Source organism: Podarcis muralis, chromosome 2, assembly GCF_964188315.1.
Source record: "Podarcis muralis chromosome 2, rPodMur119.hap1.1, whole genome shotgun sequence".
Classification (NCBI taxonomy): Eukaryota; Metazoa; Chordata; class Lepidosauria; order Squamata; family Lacertidae; genus Podarcis; species Podarcis muralis.
The window spans coordinates 34,578,473-34,596,318 of record NC_135656.1 but is presented as its reverse complement, the minus strand read 5'-3'; the positions used below and the strand labels follow the sequence as shown (position 1 = coordinate 34,596,318).

General features: G+C 47.0%; 1 protein-coding gene across 6 annotated transcripts in view; it reads left to right on the top strand.

The window, feature by feature from the left end:
• The window catches only part of CASKIN2 (CASK interacting protein 2), a 102,111-nt gene that overhangs the window by 76,489 nt on the left and 7,776 nt on the right, over window positions 1–17,846 (top strand). For 2 of the 6 annotated variants that reach the window (XM_077924193.1, XM_077924189.1), the window contains 12 exons: window positions 720–850; window positions 2,111–2,231; window positions 3,797–3,905; window positions 4,293–4,387; window positions 5,897–6,014; window positions 7,573–7,743; window positions 8,889–9,010; window positions 10,495–10,558; window positions 12,038–12,132; window positions 13,440–13,550; window positions 13,787–13,888; window positions 15,448–15,586. In XM_077924193.1, coding sequence (XP_077780319.1) covers window positions 720–850; window positions 2,111–2,231; window positions 3,797–3,905; window positions 4,293–4,387; window positions 5,897–6,014; window positions 7,573–7,743; window positions 8,889–9,010; window positions 10,495–10,558; window positions 12,038–12,132; window positions 13,440–13,550; window positions 13,787–13,888; window positions 15,448–15,586 — 1,378 coding nt within the window. The remainder of the gene's footprint in view (window positions 1–719; window positions 851–2,110; window positions 2,232–3,796; window positions 3,906–4,292; window positions 4,388–5,896; window positions 6,015–7,572; window positions 7,744–8,888; window positions 9,011–10,494; window positions 10,559–12,037; window positions 12,133–13,439; window positions 13,551–13,786; window positions 13,889–15,447; window positions 15,587–17,846) is intronic. The other 4 variants (XM_077924190.1, XM_077924192.1, XM_077924191.1 and 1 more) reach the window with 4 other exon arrangements.

Here is a 17,846-nt window from a genome sequence, read left to right as displayed (position 1 = left end):
AAAGAATAGCAGGCCTCTAGTACAAGTTCCACTTTGTTTGTGTAGGTGTTCCCTGTGGGCAAGGCCAGCTCAAACCCAAAGCTCCCTAAGGTTAAAACTATTTCCCACTGTAGCGGCCTTTTCCAGTCTGCAGCCCTGGGCTCTGCATTTGTACCCTTTCTGCCTGCAAAAGAGATGGTTGAGGCAATAGTGATAGCAAGGCCAACTCTGTGCCAAGAGGCACAGGACTTCTGCCTCTTTGAGAGCTCTGAAGCAACGCGAAGATGCAGCAGGTGTCATCCATCCATTGCCCACAACCCCACCCACTTTCTTGTCCGCCGTGGTGGAAAAGGAGAAGTGGCTCCTTCAAAGCACTTGGTGTGGATGCAGAATTTCCAGCTACGGATGAAATTTGGCCCACAGGACCTTCCCATTTGGCCCACAGCTGGATCAGCAGCTCCTTACACAGCAGGATTGAATTCCCCACACATCGGCTAACGCCTGGGTTGTGTGTGACAATTCTGCTTAGTTTGGATATACAAGATCTCTTCAGGTGCATCTGAACCTGCAGAAAGCAGATCAGCTGATCCATGGGGATTTCAGTCGTGCTTGGTCACTGTCTTCTTGTAACCTTGCAGGCCAACGTCGACAGGTGGGTGAGACCACTCACCTGTCAGTCGTCTGATATCATTTTGGGTCCCTCGCTTCCTTCTGTCACTCCATTCTTTTGTTTACTTTAGGTGGCCCAGCTGCTTTTGAACAGCCACATGTGTGTGGCTCTGCTCGAGGGACAATCCAAAGACACAAGTGACCCTAACTACACCACTCCTCTTCACTTGGCAGCCAAGAACGGGCATAAAGAGATAATCAGGTAAGTCCTTTGGGCACTTCCTGTGCAGGGAGAAGCCAATTGCCTCACTCAGCCCACATGTACCAGCTCAAGTTCCCCAAGGTGCCAGCATGCGCCACACCACTCTCAGATATTTCCATCTGTTAGCTGCCCAGCTTAACCTTCCTGAGATTTCAGCTTCTGATTTGAATGTCGTATCTATTTCATGCCTTACAGTGCAGTTTGGGTGTGTTGTTTATTCTTACTTTTATATTCTCATGCAGCACCCTATTTTGCAAATCCTTCATTTGTTCCATTCCTGCATGTACCCCTTATGTGCCGCATGGGGCATCAGAATTTGAAGCTACAGAGCCTTCCTAAATCCTGTTGCCCTCTAAATGCTGTTGAACTCCAACTCCCATCAGCCCCAGCCAGTAATGGCCAATGGTCAGGGATGCTGGGAGTTGTAGTCCAACAGCATCTGGAGGACTGCAGGTTTTCTATCCCTGAATTAAAGAAATACAGAGAATACTGTGCTTACAATGGAAATTCATTCCTAGAGGACCAAACATAGTCAGACCATCACTCCATCTAGCTCAGTACTATCCCCCCCCCAATTATTTCTATACTGCTTTATTGTTTGTTTGTTTGTTTGTTTGTTTGTTTGTTTGTTTGTTTGTTTGTTTTTGTTTTTGTTTTTAAAAAAGAATCTCAAAGCTGTTTACAACCTAAGTTGTAACCTAAGCATTACAAAATACCAAAGCAAAACATTATAGATGAAGATCAAATGGTTAACAGGAAAATTAGATGTTATTGTAAACATAAGAACATTACAGACAGAAATCAAACATAAAAATACAATAGACTCCACATCCTTAGCAATCCTAAACATCCAAGCCTGACACTCAAGCATTCTCTCACCAGCCATAATTTGCAGCCAACCAGCTATTAAATGTTCGGTCTACAAAAGCATTTGAACTTACTGTTCACCAAATTACCACAGATCATGTGAAATCCCTACAGCAGTAGGGTTATGTCTTAAATTAGCACGTTAGACTAAACTACAGGGTAAATACACCCACAGTGTCCTTCTGCCATTTAATCCTTCTTGCAACACAGATAGCTCCCCTGATCATCTCCTCCACCTGCCAGCCATCCTTCTCTCTCTCTCTCTCTCACACACACACCACCCTCTCCAATGGCACACAGTAAGGATCAAGACTTGGGTATTCATTCTGGAGCAATCAGTCACATCTTTTGACTTGCTGGCACTCATTGCTTATATATTCCTTCCCCTCACAGGCAACTTCTGAAAGCTGGAATCGAGATCAACAAACAGACGAAGACGGGGACTGCCTTGCATGAAGCAGCGTTGTATGGGAAGACCGAGGTGGTGCGCCTGCTGCTGCAAGTGAGACTAAAAGTAAAGCCGTAGTCAAGGCCGGGGAATGGTTGCCTGGTGACCAAAAGGCTTTTGCCCTTGGAGAGGCCACAGGCCTTGGAGCCGAGGCAAAAATAGGGAACAAAGAAGAGGAGAGGGTGTGAGAGCCCACAGAGGAGACACTGGGCTATCTGTGGGTCAGTTCTGAGAGGAAACGCTGTGCAGAAAAGCGTGGTAGCTCTGTCACTCGAGGCAGGAAAAGAATGCGGCCTGCAGCTTGGTGTGATATATAGCACTGAGGAGAAACTCCAATCTCTGGTTCAGTTCTAGTCCGACAAGAAGTGTGGTCATACAACCCACCTGTCCTGTGCTGAAAGTACACAAGAGGGAGCTGCTAGCCTCTCTCTCACACACAAACACCACTTGGATGTGCACACCAACTGAGTGTTTGGTAGCCATGTGAAGAAGTACTGTATGATTCCTCCCCGTATGGAGTAGCCCAACACGCATGCAATTGTCTGCACCTATAATCCATGGCTGCTGAATATGTGGCCAGCCAGAGTCGATGCTAGCATTTGTGTTGAGGCTAGCCAGAGTGACTCTGGAACCACCCATCCCTGGAAGCGACTGCAAACAGTGTTACGAAACAGATACAGGGGTTGATCGGTTTGTTTATTGTTTCCTTTGCACTTTTAATGCACTTATTTAGCCTTCTCTGCGAAGGGGGGTAATGACTGCCTTATGGGAAGCTGAGGCTGAGAGTGTGAGGCAAACCCAAGGCCTCCCTGTGTTTTGAATCTGAGGCCTTGCATGTTGTGTGGCACGACCCTCTATAACTGGCCTAGTCTACTTTGTTCTGCGAGCTTAACCTTTTCTCAGACAGTGGGGAGGCAGTCTCTGGGTCTGCCTGCTTTTGCTCCCAAGGACTGTGATATTATTAGCAGGCTGCCGTGAATATCTCACCAGTGAAAAAAAGACAGTCACGGAACCAAGAAATTACACAAAACAAAAGAATTGCCGTGAAAATCCCTGAAACGAGAAGTAATCGACTATAGAGGTAAAATAAGTAACAAAAATCAAAAACTTTAAGGAAAAATTAACCTAGAATTAAACAAAGAGTTAACGAGATGCCGGCTACAAAACTCATTTCACTGAACTAATCAATTTCCTCAGAAGGAAATAAAGAAATTATAAACCTTAAATGATTTTAAGTGATACCAAACAAATTCAAGAGCAGGGCTGAAACGCTTCCCTGAGTTTACAAAAAAGGTATGAAAACCTCAATGGCAAGTTTTAAACATAGCCTTATTTAAGAGAACATTATAAGATATCAAACAAACTGCTCTTGTTTAATTCTAGGTTAATTTTTCCTTAAACTTTTTCATTTTTTGTTATTTAATTTAACTCTATAGTCAATTACTTCTCATTTCAGGGATTTTCACGGCAATTCTTTTGTTTTGTGAATATCTCACTAGCACCAGCACTAGCTCAGCCAAATACCAGTACTCAAATGCTGAAACCAGCCTAGATTTTTTTTAAAAAAAGTTCCCTCAAGGAAGTTGTCCCCCTGTTTCCAAGCCCACCGCTAACTTTGTCTCTGTGGGTAGGGTGGCATCGATGTCAACATCCGCAACACCTACAACCAGACAGCTCTGGACATTGTGAACCAGTTCACCACTTCACACGCCAGCAAGGACATCAAGCAACTACTACGAGGTGAGCAGGCCGAGAAGTATCCCCATTAGGCCCTAATGCGGGGAGGAAGCAGATGGCATCCATCTTAATAAACCCCTAGGATGGTGCAAACTGGTGAAGGGCATGTGGGGGTCAGCACTGAAATCTCTTGGGGAGGGGCAGGGTTGGTACTTGGGGGTTTTCAGCCTCCTGGCTTTCACTGAATTATAACGTGAAGGAGCCCACATTGCAAAGCTACAGGGGAGGCTGGTTGCAACATACCAAGATGTGCAGGCTGTGGGGCAAAGGAAGAATGAAGCGCACAGCAAGTAACGACGTCCTCTTCTCCCTTTTTTTGCTAATTTTCCTGCCCATGTCTTTCCCCCTCTGTCCCCCTCCTTCTCACTTCCCACTACCCTTTGTCTTCAGAGGCATCAGGAATCCTGAAGGTCCGAGCTTTGAAGGATTTTTGGAACCTCCATGACCCAACTGCTCTCAATGTCCGTGCCGGAGATATTATCACGGTAAGAGATTGGCGGAAGCCATAGAAGCTCCTGAAACACTCCAAGAGGCAGCACTCTGCATCTGTTCTGTGATCCCATGCATGGACCTCAGCTAGGACTGTGGTGACCTATTTGAAAAATTGTTAGGCTTACTAGAGTTTGAGGAAGAAATTGGGCCCACTTATGATTTTAATAAGGGACGTGGGTGGCGCTGTGGGTCAAACCACAGAGCCTAGAACTTGCCGATCAGAAGGTCGGCGGTTCGAATCCCCACGACGGGGTGAGCTCCCGTTGCTCGGTCCCTGCTCCTGCCAACCTAGCAGTTCGAAAGCACGTCAAAGTGCAAGTAGATACGGCGGGAAGGTAAACGGCGTTTCCATGCGCTGCTCTGGTTCGCCAGAAGCGTTTTAGTCATGCTAGCCACATGACCCGGAAGCTGTACACCGGCTCCCTCAGCCAATAAAGCGAGATGAGCACCGCAACCCCAGAGTCGGTCACGACTGGACCTAATGGTCAGGGGTCCCTTTACCTTTACTTTATGATTTTAATGCAGACCTACTAAATTTGCACTTCCCCAAACCAGTGTGTTAACTGAGAGACAGCTATGCTTTGAAATTCGCATTTCTCTGAATTTCACGGTGCAATTCTTCAAATAAAGGTGCATGAAAATGCACATATCAGAGGAAGATATCATCAAAAATGTGTATATAGGTGAAACTAACATACAAAATCCATTATATTGGAGGACATTGCTTGCAAAAATATATCTATTGGGGATAATGAGCTCTTAAAAATTTATTAATTTTAATGAGTGCTTTTTAAAAAAATGAACAAAAAACAAGGCAGACTGGTACATTAATGTGGTGAACCGAACCTGAGTTTGGAAAACTGAGAAACTTCGAGAAATCAAAAGTGACAGATTCTTCCATCCCTAGTCCTAGCTTGTATAAACAGAAGAATCATCTCTACCATATAGGAGGCAGTAGAAGTGCTATTGTAATCAGATTTTGTGTATGGTCAAGAGAGTTAAAGGAGGATGCAGGCAAAACAGAGAAGATTCACGAATTAATAGAAATTACAGTGGATAGGGGAGGTATAACATATTGACAGAGCTGTGTGCATGCCAGAGTTCTGCAGGAGCAAAGCACAAGCACTGAATTGTTGAATAGACAAGTTTGGTCCAATCATAATCATTCTTTGCATTTATATTCCCCTTTAGAATGTTCAAAGCGCTTCATCGCATGCAGTGACCCTATAATATGTAGGCCTTGTATTTATAGTTTCATCTTGCAGATGGGGGGGGGGGGGTTGGGTAAGAAGAGAATGAATTCCCTAAGGCTTGAAATATGAACAGGGGCCTTCCTCCATCATAACTCAGTCGCTAAGCCACTGTGCTGCACACCAGCTTTACAAAACCCTGCTTTTGTGGTGAGCTTAGATATCATGATCCCGTGGTCCCTTTCGACCTCCTGATTCTGCCATCCTGTATCCACCAAGTCCCACTGATCATGAGAACTCTTCTCCCACCAGGTTCTGGAGCAGCATGCAGACGGACGCTGGAAGGGTCATATCCATGACTCTCAGAAAGGCACTGACAGAGTTGGTTACTTCCCTCCATCCATTGTCGAAGTCATCAGCAAGCGGACAGGTTGGTCCACGAACACAACTGGGAACTCTGGAGGAGGCCAAAGATGTGATGGGGGGGGTGCTGCAAAGGGAGTAGGAAAACCTGTGATTTCATTTCCCAGTAAACCCCATTCATTCACTGTCTTCTCCCTGCCTGCAAAAATAACTCCTATCATCGCCGTCACTTCCTACCCTAGCAACTCAATGACAGTGACCTCTCTGCCAACGCTTGCCTTCACACGGACCAAGTCAAACAGCACCAGAGACGCGATTATTCAGGGCACGATAGTTTCACACCACCACCCCAGTACTGTTCAAACACACTTTTTGCACGAGAGGAAGCTCCCCACTTTTTCAGCAGGAGGAAGATCGTGAATATAAGAATATCCAAAGGGGCTCCCTTCTGCCGTGCTTTCTGAAAAGGATAACATGGAGGACCTCTTGCAACAGAGAGAGCAGGAACCTCTTTAAAAGGAATAGGGGGAATCCCATCGCTCCTGCTCCTTTCTCAGCAAGGGAAGAATGGGAGTTAAAGTACATTTAAAATGTATTAAACTACATAAACTGTTATGACTATTAATATGCAGGTGGCCTGTGGAAGCCTAGCAAAGCAGTGTCTGTATGGTTATAGGAAGCTGTAGTCCTGGGAGTTAAAGGTGTGAATACTTTCACACCTACCTTTCTAGAAGGTGTTCAGATCCCACCTTAACCAGGGACAAATGTAGACCCTCGTTCCTCAAAACTGACTGAATTGTGGATGCAGCTAAATTGGGGGCCAGCCATGTGATTTCTGATTGGATACAAATAAGTATCCTCAGCTCATGGATGGATGCTGCAGATGTTCAGTTTTCCTTGCAGGTGTATAATTACTGCAGGCCACCTGAGGTTGGAGGCTGGAGGTAGTTTTTAAGGGACTTGAAAGTTGTTTAAAGAGATGCTTGGTTCAGGTGGCGTATTTATTTTTCTCACGGCGTGCGTACAGAAACGACACGCATGGACACACATTTCTTTTCTCCCACTGCCGCCTTCTGGTCAAACAGGTTTTGCAGGTTTTCGAAACGGTGAAAAGCCACACAACGCTTGTTTGCCAGAGGCGGAAGTGTGATGAGATGACCATTCACATCGTAAGCTGCAGTAACTCTTTGAAACCACCTTGAGCTCTCTTGACTTTCTCCAGCCGTAGACACTATGAACTGGTGAAACTAAAGAACCGGGTAGAGCACTTTGGGAATCCTATTATGTAGGCTAGAAGAAGAAACCAGGGAAGGAAGGACAAAGTTCTGCACTTGCTCCTCTGACTCCGTTGCCAATGTTCATCCTAGACTGCTGAGAGACTCTTTTATAGGAAAAAGTCTGGCCAACGAATGAGCATCTGATATTCTGTCCCTCTGTATGTTTTTAAAATGCAGCAGCAGCATCGCCCCTATGTGAACACACATGCTCCATGAGCAGCTAAGTTACAGCAGCCTTCCCCATAGCCCCCAGTGCTGTGCAGTGCTTCTGGGACCACACAGTTGCTCTCCTTGCCTACACAAACACACACGCATTCCTGACCCGCGTGTTTTGTTCTCTACATGCAGGCCTGACTCTTCCCCGCATGGCGCCCTTGCCCCCGTGCCAGAGCTTTGCCAAGGGCCAGCAGGTTACCACTGCCACCCCTCCCAGTGGGCCGCAGCCTCCACCTGTTTCGCCGCAGGCACCCCTCTGCCTACCTGTCCTGACCAGGACAGCCCCAACTCCTGACAGCCCAGGTCAGGACCATTGCTGGGCTGGGCAAGCGTGTCCTCCATTTACACTGCCTGGGAATGAGTGAGGACAACTCTGGGCTGGGGAGAAGGAATGGAGAGAAGTAGCAGGTGAAAAGGGATATGATTTCAGCTGGGGGTGGAGGTGTAACCAGACCCTCTTCCTCACACATTTGTAACCCAAGTAAATATCTTTCGAAATCATTTTCTCTCTCGTCACACACATACGCTCACACAGATACCTGATTGGGGGGGCGGGGTGGGGAGAGAAATAGAGAAATATCCCCCTTCTGGAAATTTCATGTGGCACTGCTTTACCCCAGCTCCCTCCTGCAAAATTCTCAGTGATTTATAACTGGCTCTGCTACACATCTTTGTCTCTGTCACAGGGTCCACCTTCCTTAATGTATGCTCACTCCTGCCCCTTCCCACCACTGCCCCCCCTCCCCAGTAGCTATCCACCATTTTTCCAGGGCCAGTGGGCTGTTCTCACCTGTCGCTGATAAACCCTGCCTAAAGGGCATGTGTTCATCCAGGTAAAGCCTTGCTTTTGCATACACCTTAAGTTCACATTTTAGCTCATTGAGGCCTACCAGCTGCAAGCGTCCAGTCTCCCCCAAAGCATAAACCCATCAGTGTGCACATCCCTGCCACCGATCACGCCTTCTTTCCATGCTCATGTGCACATCTGCCGTTGAGGTACCTTCCGTGCTGCACAAACAATACATCCCATCATTGCATGCAAACCTGCCTGCTAGCTGTGTCCTCCCAGGTCACATTTCCCTCCCCCGCCCCCAGTCAGTCTTGTATGAGAGGGACCGCTGCTGCTAGATGCTTCTTTAAAAAGTTGCTTCCCAACCTCACCCATCGAAATTGGGTGGCGGGGAGTGGGAGAAAGGATCACAACAGCTGGATGTTGCTACAGGAAATAAAAAGTCATGCCGTGACTGAAATGCCTCAACCGGATACCGAGTGACCTGTCTTGGCAGCCAGGGAAGCCTGCTTGGGTGCTCTGTGGCAAAGCCCACAGAGCAATCTGTGATGGGGTGCTAGTCCTACCTTTGCCTGCCTGCTTAATGCTTGAGGGCCAACTGGGCTCTTCTCCCTCCTTACTACCCCCATGCCAAAATCTATCCTCTCTTCCCAAGCAGCAGGTGACAGGAACAGTGTGGGCAGCGAGGGCAGCATTGGCAGCATCCGGAGCGCTGGCAGCGGTCAGAGTACTGAGGGCACCAATGGGCAGATCACTGGACTCCTCATTGAGAATGTCAAGGTAAAAGGGGCACAGATTTCTCTGCACCAAGGCATGAAACCTGCAGTTCACCCTACTGCTGCCACGCCCCAGTCTTCACAGTTTTTGTTATCTCCTGTTCCTGGGTCACATCCCCAAGTTCATTTAACATGGGTTAGTTGCCCATAGACTGAGGGTGTTCATACAGTCAACGACAAAGGTGTAAGGAAGCAGGCAATTAAATCTAACATTCTCTTTAGAACAAAAAGTGATGAGCTGTGGGAATAGCCTCCCACTTTTTTATTGTAATGTAGTCTTGTTTCAGACTTCTCTAAGCCACAGTGGGCTGTGTATTTTATCAGAGCTGTGTTGGGTGCAAGGGATGCACTTAATCTTGTTTTTCGAGTTAAATACTCTCCCTGCCACCCTGCTTGCTGATTTTTTTTCTCCTCAAGGGAAAAGAGATCAGCAACTCATTAATTTCTTATTTTTTGCTTGTTGAGCTACAAGCACATGCCCCCTTTATTACAGCAACTTGAAAGAAAATTAGTACTATATCTCTTCAGATTCTGTGCTGGTGGAAGTACAATTCCCCTAAATCAGAAATTGGACATCTCGGGGATTTGTCCAGGTGTATTCAAAGACAAGGGACGCTGGTGGCGCTGTGGGTTAAACCACAGAGCCTAGTACTTGCCGATCAGAAGGTTGGTGGCTCGAATCCCCGCAACGGCGTGAGCTCCCGTTGCTTGGTCCCTGCTCCCGCCCACCTAGCAGTTCGAAAGCACATCAAAGTGCAAGTAGATAAATAGGTACTATTCCGGCGGGAAGGTAAACAACATTTCCGTGCGCTGCTCTGGTTCACCAGAACTTAGTCATGCTGGCCACATGACCCGGAAGCTGTACGCCGGCTCCCTCGGCCAATAAACCGAGATGAGCGCCACAACCCCAGAGTCGGCCACGACTGGACCTAACAGTCAGGGGTCCCTTTACCTCTACCTTTACTATTCAAAGGAAAAACATTCTATTTCTGTATAATTGAGGGTAGAAAAGGAACTTTGCAGTCTTTGGGGAGTTATGGTGCAGAGAGCTCTGCTGCACTATCCATGGGAAGCTGCCTTCTACCCAGACAGATCATTGGTCCATCTATCTCAGTATTGTTGACTCTGACTGGCAGCCTTTCTCCAGGGTTTCATACAGAGGACATTCCCAGCCCTATTTGAAGATGCTGGGAATTGACTCAAGGCACTTCTGTGTGCAGAGCGAGTGCTCATCCCCTCTCCCAAAGGACTGTTCTGCCTCCCTGCTACTTCTCCGCTTTCTTCACCCAGATCTTGACAATGATGTTCAGCTAAGTATAGAGGAGCATCACTTAACCCTTGGCACATTCAGTTGGTCAACTGCAAACAATCCCTGCATGAAAAAAGCTGAGCATGAAGAGAAAAGTCACAATGTTCCCCCATTTCATGGTTCTCTGGTACAGTCTTATTTCTGACCTGAGTCTTGGCTCCTTTTCTTTTTTCATGCAGCCACTTTCACCGACTGGTGAGGATCTTCAGCATTCTCACAATGGCCAGACGAATTCCGTGATAGGTAAGAGGAGAGACGAAAGGGCTGGTGGGAGATTGAAACTGACATTGCAAACTCAGTAAATAGAAAGCAGAGGGACTTTAAAAATGGTGAACATCTGTAGGGGGTTTGCTGTCTGCCTGACAGGGTCAATAAGCAAGGGAGTGCTGAGAGGTGCGTTCTTGGTGACTGCCCTTCAGTTGTGCAATGCTCTTCCCAAATATCTCTGGGGAAACCTTCCCAACCTTCCTGTTTGAGTTGACAGCCAACAGCAGCATTAAGTAGGTAGCGGCTGATGTTTGGCTTCTGTATAGTTCACATATGAAGTAAGATATTCCATTTTACTGTTGAGTCCTTTAGATGGTATGGGATAGAAATTATACTAAAATTAAAATAGTCTAGATTAACCTGTGGTTTAACTGTGAATATACATACATACAGTTGTACCTCGGGTTACATACGCTTCAGGTTACAGACTCCGCTAACCCAGAAATAGTACCTCGGGTTAAGAACTTTGCTTCAGGATGAGAACAGAAATCGTGCTCCGGTGGCGCGGAGGCAGCAGGAGGCCCCATTAGCTAAAGTGGTGCTTCAGGTTAAGAACAGTTTCAGGTTAAGAACAGACCTCCGGAACGAATTAAGTACTTAACCTGAGGTACCACTGTACCTTGGTTCTCGAATGCCTTGGTACTCGGATGTTTTGGCTCCCAAATGCCAAAAACCCGGAAGTAAGTGTTCCACTTTTTGAACGTTGTTCAGAAGCTGAATGTCTGACACGGCTTCCGCTTGAGTGCAGGAAGCTCCTGCAGCCAATCGGAAGCCACACCTTAGTTTTTGAACTGTTTCAGGAGTCAAATGGACTTCTGGAACGGATTGCGTTTGAGAACCAAGGTACGACTGTACATAATTTTATTTGTATACTGCCTTTCCACAGTTCAAACCGTGCTCAAGGCGGCTTACAACATGAAAAAACACATAACTGGAACATAACAAATGTAGTCATAAACAATAAACGAATGATTAAAAAGTACAAAACCAAACTCAACAATTTCCTCGAAATCACAACGGAATCTAAAATAATGATACAAAAAACCAACAGCAACAACCCACCCCACCAAAAAAAACCCGGACTAAGCTTCTCGGGCAGTCAGAACATTGGTGCGGTTTCTCTCCTATGTGGCTGATCCTATGCCTCAGGAGGGAGGTGGTCTGGAAGAAGCACTTCCCACAATGCAAGCACTTATATGGCTTTCCCCGTGTGCAGACTCTGATCTTTATAAGGTTCAGGCCGCTACTGAACATTTCCCCACGCTCCTCTCTGTTCACAAGTGCCGCCGCTGCCTTCATACATTCATTCATTTTGATGAGGGTGCTTTGCAGCACCCACACGAGCCCCACTGAAATAAGCAAGTGTTGTGTATCTAGGAACAGGCTTCCCTGGGTTATTTTGCCCTGCGTTGATTCTGTCTGAGGCTCCTGTGACCGTGCTCTGGCTCCTTTCAGGGACGCTGGGGCACCAGAACCTCTCCAACTGTAACACCAACGACAGGATCTTCTCCCACCAATATCTACGGCCAGAGCAGCTCCTGGAAGGGAAGGTACTGTAATCAATCTAACTAATGTTTTATATATACACCTATGGGTCCTAGCATCAGGCTACTCCCTGTAAAAGGAAACAAATTTGAATGGCATCAGTGTAAAACAACCTTGCCCCAGTCCATCCTAGAGTTAGACACACTTTCCATTAAAATAACTCAGTGGGTTACAGCATGCCCCACTTATGCTGTACTGTAGCCCCTGTATATGTCTTATTTTTATTTGGACAACTCGTTTAGAATGACTTTGGGGGCAAGAATTTGTCCATGTCTGTTAATTTTATCAAGAGAACACCTTAAGCTTGGTACTTAGATTTTTATTTTTTTATATATATAGAAAAACCTTTCCCTCCATAAGGAACAAAGAGGTCCCAGTTAGAAAGTTCTGGGAGTTGTCAGCTTCTGGCTGGTCACAATACGTGACTCAAGGGCTGAGTTCAGCTTGTTGAGCAAAGCAGTCCTGCTTGAATCAGTTAATGGTAAAACCGTGCATTTGTTTGATGCTCTGGATCACACAAGATCCTGCTGAAAGAGCCATGGGCAGGGAAGTGGTTATGGACAAAATGTGGCAAAATATGGGACCAAAAAAAGGAAAAGAGGAGGAGTTCTGGGTAAGCGCGGCAGATCCAGAAGGCAGGAAGTCGGATATGAGCTGGAAACTTAAGCTGTTGGCTGGGCTTGCCAAACTGTTATAAGCATGAATTATGGATTATTTTTCTTGCTTTTGTGTGTGTGGAGGGGGGGGGCGGGTAGTTATCCATTCTCAAGGAAATCTGTATTATCTGGCTGAAACACTTTTGACACCATAGAATTATAGTATTTGAATATTAAGTGGTGTTATTTTTTCCATTATTATTTCAGTGCTCACAAAGACTCTGTAGAATGCTGTCCCATGTGGGGTTACCACAATATATGCATTGGATTGGGGGAAAGCTGAAAAGCACAGTGGGTTGAAGAGGAGATCGCTGTGGAGCCAGCAAGTTCAGGATTGATGAGTTGGTCCTAAACAGAGATATGAAGGCTCAGGAAAAAAACCTGGGAAAATTCAGGGGATGGGTTTCTTCCCCATTTTTTCAGAGGGTTTCCCAGCTTTCAAATCTCAGGTCCCAATTAAAGAACATAAATCTCAGGGAGATTCGTTTGCATTTATCCAACAGTTGTGGTGACATGGGGGCATGTGACGCATTCAGGATGCACTAGTGCAAGTGCTCCATCACGGATCTCCATGGTGAAGTGATTGCAGGAGTGCATTGGCCCTTCCCAGTCCACACCACTGCCACACAAGGGACTTCTCTGTCTCCCCTCCGCAGGATGCTGAAGCCATTTACAATTGGCTGAGTGAATTCCAGCTGGAGGGCTACACAGCCAACTTCCTGAACGCGGGCTACGATGTGCCCACCATCAGCCGCATGACCCCGGAGGTAAGGCATGGGGAAGCAGAAAGGGCTGAGCAAAAGGGAGGGAGGAAGGCATTTTGGTTACCCTGCCATCACCCATCTGCACCGCAACCGCCTGGTGTTTTGTGAGACCTTCCCAGGAGTGCCATTGCAGAACGTGCGCTGCACACGATTTATCAAGCATCCTGTGCTAGACCACATAGTACACATGCCTGCTTGTTAGATATTAATGAAGGCACCTGTGCCACTCTTCGTTCCAGGACCTCACAGCCATTGGGGTGACCAAGCCAGGCCACAGGAAGAAAATATCCGCCGAGATTGGGCAGCTTAGCATTGCTGAATGGCTCCCAAATTACATCCCTGTGAGTATCGACCACATCCCTGTCAGCTACATCCCTGCCAGTCAATCAGAATCAGGGTGCAACCCAAAGCCCTGAAGACCTGGGCAAAGGGGCAGGTTTACTCAGAGGGTTATGGGGTTCTTAAGCTAACCACCTCGTGGCTGCAAAACGTACTCTTCATGACTGAACTCAAGCACCATCTCTGCCACAAACCTCTTACGTTGCATTGGCCAAGTCTTCGTTTCCCTACCTCTGTCTGTGAAATGGAGCTAACAGTGACCTTCTACAGAGGGTGGTTGCGGAGCACATTTTAAAATAATAATATGCTGCGTAATAATTTACTATTTATTCCCCTCCTCAACAAAGGTTTGGGTGCTAACTAGTATTCAGTGAATGAAGGAGTTTCTTCTGTTTGTGGAGAGAACTGGAATGCAACAGAAGTGGCATTTTCACCTATTATTATTATTATTATCATTATTATTATTATTATTATTATCATTATTATTATTATTATACTCCGCCTCTCTGGCTGGGTTTCTGCAGCCAGTCTCCCCTTTCTCCCTACACTAAAATTTTATTGTTATTATTATGACACTGCCTCTAATGCTGCTCAAGAAGGTCCCCAAAGCAAATTGTCAAGGGACAAAGGGGCTGCAGTGGGAAAAGGAAATGGACCAAAAAATGCCCCCCATTCGGCTGGTGGGAGCATCCCATGAGGCGAACTCTGCCTATTAGGCACTCCCACCAGCAGAACCTTAATTAGAATCTAAGCCATTGTCACTGCCCGGGCTTTCCTTGTCCATTCTGAATTTCACAAGGAGCAACTTTGCAATGTCACAAGGGTGTTAGAAACTGAGATACGAAAGCCAGGAGCTAAATGGCACCTTATACCTAGCTTATGGGCTCAACAACAGAATGTCTAGGTGCACTTTTTTTGTAACAAGAATACAAAGCTGAAAATGAATGAAGCGCAGCTAAAAAATTATGTTCATTTTTCACACGGTCTAGTCCTTCTCCTGCCCACCCACCCCCTAATATTCTTAAGAGGGTCTCTTCTCCAGTCTCCAGGGAGTAGCTGGAAGTGGGGAGGCAGAAAAAGGTCCTCCTTTCCTCCCACTCTGCAGTTTTAATCCGAAATCCTAGGCGCAGTACTGCACCCAGAGCTCAGAAACAGCTTGCGTTAATGAAATTCCTTGTCGCAAAATGTGCCTAGAACAATGGGAGTTTCAAACACTGGTTCTGAGTCTTCTCTGTCAGGGACACTTTAAGTATTGATGATGATAATGATAATAATTGTGTCATTTATGTTATCCTACCCCTTCTCCAAGGAGCACAGGGTGTCATACACAGCGTTCCCCCACTACTAGATTTCATCCTTGTGACATCATTTATAAGCACTAGATATTTTAGGTGGCAGCTGTAAGCCTATGTGTGGAGCTGATGGCATTTAGAAACTGTGTCTTTCTGCCTGTGGGATGCTCCTTACTGATAAAGCTCCCAAAGACTTGCTCGGGCAACTTTCTGCGGAAAGCAGCGTGGGATTTGCTGTAAGAGCTCATCGTGGTTGTGCTGTCTTTTAGGATGACCTAATGGAGTGGCTGAGTGCCCTTGGACTACCCCAGTACCACAAGAAGCTGGTGAGCAACGGCTATGACTCCATCAGCATTGTGACAGATCTGACTTGGGAGGACTTGCAGGAGATTGGCATCAACAAGCTCGGTGAGGGGACAAGAGGGGAAATCAACAGGGCCACTGGGGAACTCCTGGCTGCTTGTTTCAGTCCTGCACTACATAAACATGAAAGGAGCTCCATACAGTGGCCTCCCTTGCATCTCAGTGCAGCAGAGAAAAGCTCAGCTATCCAAAGATGCTCTATTTATGGTGGCTCTTTAAACTTGCTGGCGGCACCCATGAATAATCCTGCTGGTGGTGTTTGGCTAACCATAAGATGTCCCTATAGAGCACGGTTTCCCAGACTTGGGTCTCCAGCTGTTTATGGACTACAGTTCCCACCATCCCTGGCCCACTAGTCCTGCTTGCTAGGGATGATGGGAGTTGTAGTCCAAAAAACAGCCAGAGACCCAAGTTTGGGGGAAACTGTTTGAGGGAGCCTTCACAAAGCAGGCACCTTCCAGATGTTTTTTACTGGGGCTGGTGAGAGCTGTAGACCAAATTTACCATAGTGAAATGTGGAATGAAAAGGCGCTTGCCCTTTCTTCAAACCCTGCCCTTGTTCCTGGAACATGGGAAACCGTGGTTTGGCCATGCACTGGCTTGGTGCTGTTGGACATTTCCTACTCTTAAGGGGAATCCTTCCCACTGTTAATGGGCAGCTGTGCAGCGTGCACCAACCTCTCCCAGCCAGGTGAGGTGGCGGAAAGCAGATCCCTCTCAGTTTGACTTCACTGACTGGAAATACAGAAACATCACACACATACCACTCTCTCACACACAAACAAGGGCCATTTGAACCTGCACATAAGAAGGTACTTAACCCAGAATATGCTCATGGTTGGTTTGTTTCCCAGGCGCATGTGTGCTGACTAGCATTCTTAGGTGATTGCTCACCCTTAGAAACAGTGATTTATTTATTTCAAATAGAGGCTACCCATCTATTATGTTTCCTCCCACAAAGACAGCAGTGTTCCCCTCCCCTTGCTCAGAACACAGCATTGGGTTTTGACTTGGGGCAAGGGGACTGTCCGTTTCCCCCCGTTTCATGAGGGAAGCATTCTGTGTCCGTCTCAGGGGTGTCGCTTTTAGTCCAGTCCTCCCCACCCTTCCCCAAAAACCTCGGGGTGCAGGGTCCCCCGCTGAAAAGGAGACACTCTCCCCTTCCCCCGCCACTGTGTGTTTCCCTTCCCACCTTCTTTCATGGCCTGATTTGACGAGGAAGGACTTGTTCCCATGTTAGGGCCTCGCCATCCAGTTTAGACTGGCTCACTGCCAAAAGGCCGCTCTGACAAAGAGGGGGAGAAAAGAGGAGGGGGAACCATGCCCCCTTATTGGGAGGCAATAATTAGTGAGGTATTTGGCTGTGAATCAAATTCCCAGGGTAATTGGATGCCTGTTTTGGCAGAGGGGAAGACAAGCCCCGTTCATAAGTGTCGCCAAAATATGCCCGCTGGCTCCATCCCCGACCAGCCACACGTAGAAGTTATCGGGGGCACACAACAGGCGGCTGCTCCCATGGCCTACTTGGGGCAGCCAAGTGTCTTCTTCCCATGGCCCACTCCTACCTTCCTTCCCTCACTCGCTTCCCGTCAGCTTACCCTGCTTTTACTCTTTCCCCTTCTTCCCTCAGAGCTCTCATTGCCTTGTCTAGAATTCTGTGGTAACAAAAAGATCACTTTACATCCTTATACACTCTCCCCTCAGCCCAAGAAAACCCTCAAAGGGTGGAGGAAAGAGATCATACTATGCAGGTGTAGAAAGTGACCTTTTTGCCAGCCGGTTCCTTTTATGGACAGGGTGAAAGGAAGGCCCCAGAAGTGAGGGGACTGGGGTCCGTGACAAATAAGAGCCTGTTATCCCTCGAAGCACAAGGGGACATGGCATGCTTCATGGGGAAGTGTCTTTCTTGAAAAAATACCTCAGCAAGGCCATTTGTGGTTGTAGATTTTCAGATATCTTTATCATTAGGCTGGCTTCCCCAAGCTTGGGTCTCCAGCTGTTTTGGGACCACAACTGCCCTCATCCCTAGCTAGCAGGACCAGTGGTCAGGGATGATGGGAATTGTAGTCCAAAAACAGCTAGAGGAGCAAGTTTAGGAGACAACGCATTAGCTTCATAATAATAATATTAACAGCTGCACTCCCAATTTTATCCTTGTGAAGTAGGTGCAGCTGGGCTTCATGGCCAAGTAGGGTTTTGAACCCAGGTCTCTCTATTCCTAGTCTGACACCCTAACTTCTTCACCACACTGGGCATAGGGCTGAGCCTCCTGCTGGTCCCGTTTTATGTCTGGGCAGGGCCTGCT